Source organism: Penaeus monodon, chromosome 22 (assembly GCF_015228065.2).
Source record: "Penaeus monodon isolate SGIC_2016 chromosome 22, NSTDA_Pmon_1, whole genome shotgun sequence".
NCBI lineage: Eukaryota > Metazoa > Arthropoda > Malacostraca > Decapoda > Penaeidae > Penaeus > Penaeus monodon.
Window position 1 is genome coordinate 38,196,882 of NC_051407.1, and position 1,434 is coordinate 38,198,315.

The 1,434-nt window shown below is 31.2% G+C and overlaps 2 protein-coding genes across 2 annotated transcripts in view; one reads left to right on the plus strand and one right to left on the minus strand.

Moving 5' to 3' along the window:
* Positions 1–1,434, minus strand: part of LOC119587431 — a gene marked incomplete at its 3' end in the record, with an annotated part of 28,805 nt that overhangs the window by 11,628 nt on the left and 15,743 nt on the right. Inside the window, 2 exon segments of the mRNA XM_037936162.1 lie at positions 702–833; positions 1,246–1,355. Coding sequence (XP_037792090.1) covers positions 702–833; positions 1,246–1,355 — 242 coding nt within the window.
* Positions 1–1,434, plus strand: part of LOC119587122 — a gene marked incomplete at its 3' end in the record, with an annotated part of 10,352 nt that overhangs the window by 4,037 nt on the left and 4,881 nt on the right. Inside the window, 2 exon segments of the mRNA XM_037935874.1 lie at positions 677–869; positions 1,202–1,399. Coding sequence (XP_037791802.1) covers positions 677–869; positions 1,202–1,399 — 391 coding nt within the window.

Sequence of the window (1,434 nt, forward strand, 5' to 3'; positions counted from 1 at the left end):
TAAAATTATCACAGAGGAGAATAGAATAACATATCAAGAGGTAAATGAATTCAAGAAATAAAGAATTCAAGAGATGAAAACATATATGCAATAGATCAAAACTGACAATGATTAGGAAATAGTTGTAATATAACATGGGGATGAGTTATTGTTCATTCAATATATGCTTTTTTGTTTTGACGAAAATTTGTCAACTTAATTTTGAAGGATTGAATTTTAATATCCATTTTGTACAATATCACCATAAGGAATATAAATTATACATTATAATAGTACATGAAAAAAATGAAAATTAATGAGGCTTATTTCAAGAAAGTAAGGGGAACATCTACAGGTTCTGTGTAATTTTAAAGGTATTTAATTATGTATAATACTATTATTTTCCAAGAATTTAGAAATTTGTTTTTCTGAGTAAAGCATAAAATTCTGAAATTATTAGACTGTCAAGTGAGAATGTTTGTTGATTTTTTAACAAAAAGCATTGTCAGAGGAAGAAAACTCAAACAATTTTTAAAATTATCAACCTAGGAAATGTTATGTGAAAAAAGATTAGGTAAGGAAACATAAAGTTAATGGATTCTTTTGAGAATAAGCCTTGGTATTTATAAAGCATTTTCAGGCTCTGTAATGTTTTGATTTTTTTTTTTTTGTATCACCAAACTTTTTATCTTATTAGTGGTTGGAACCTGAAAATGACCTACATAGCTGAGTATTCTGACCTCTGGAGCAAAGTGTTGGAGTCTGAGCCCACAGTCTTGTCCCAGGATTCGTATACAAAGATCAAGGACAAGTACGTATCCGTCTTTATCATCACTTCATCCACGCCAGAGTTTCTTCAGTTGACAAAAGAATTGAATCAGTTCAGCAAGGTATGTAATGCGTAGTTAGTAGTGTTTGTGCAGTTTTTGTGTGATATTTGATGTAACTTGATGATTTTATTAATTATTTTGCTTGTTTGTTTCTAAATAGTCTAGGATGGATTTAGAGATTACTGAGGTTGATCCTTTTAATGTTAATCATGATTATTATTAGAAATTGGACAAAACTTGCATAGGGATAACCTTTGGCTCTTTCTTTCCAAGACAAATATAGAATTGCTTTGAAAATGTGATATTGCATTTCTTTTCCTTTTTATGTATATATGGGATTCTCCGTACAAACTTTAGTAACTTGAAATAAATTTTATTCTCCTGAACTGAAGGCTAGAATCATACTTGGTGTGATACCAAAGGACACGGAAATCACATTAATCCCTCGCTGTAAGGAAACCATGCGGTTAGGGATGTGGGAGCCTCCTGAGGAATACCATCCCTTCCTCTACATGCTGATGATTTCCAAGATTTCTCCAAAGGAAGCTATGAAGCAGCATAAGAAACATTACCTTCAGGTTATGTCTCAGGTAAATAGTTTGGGAAGGTAAATGTATTTCAATGG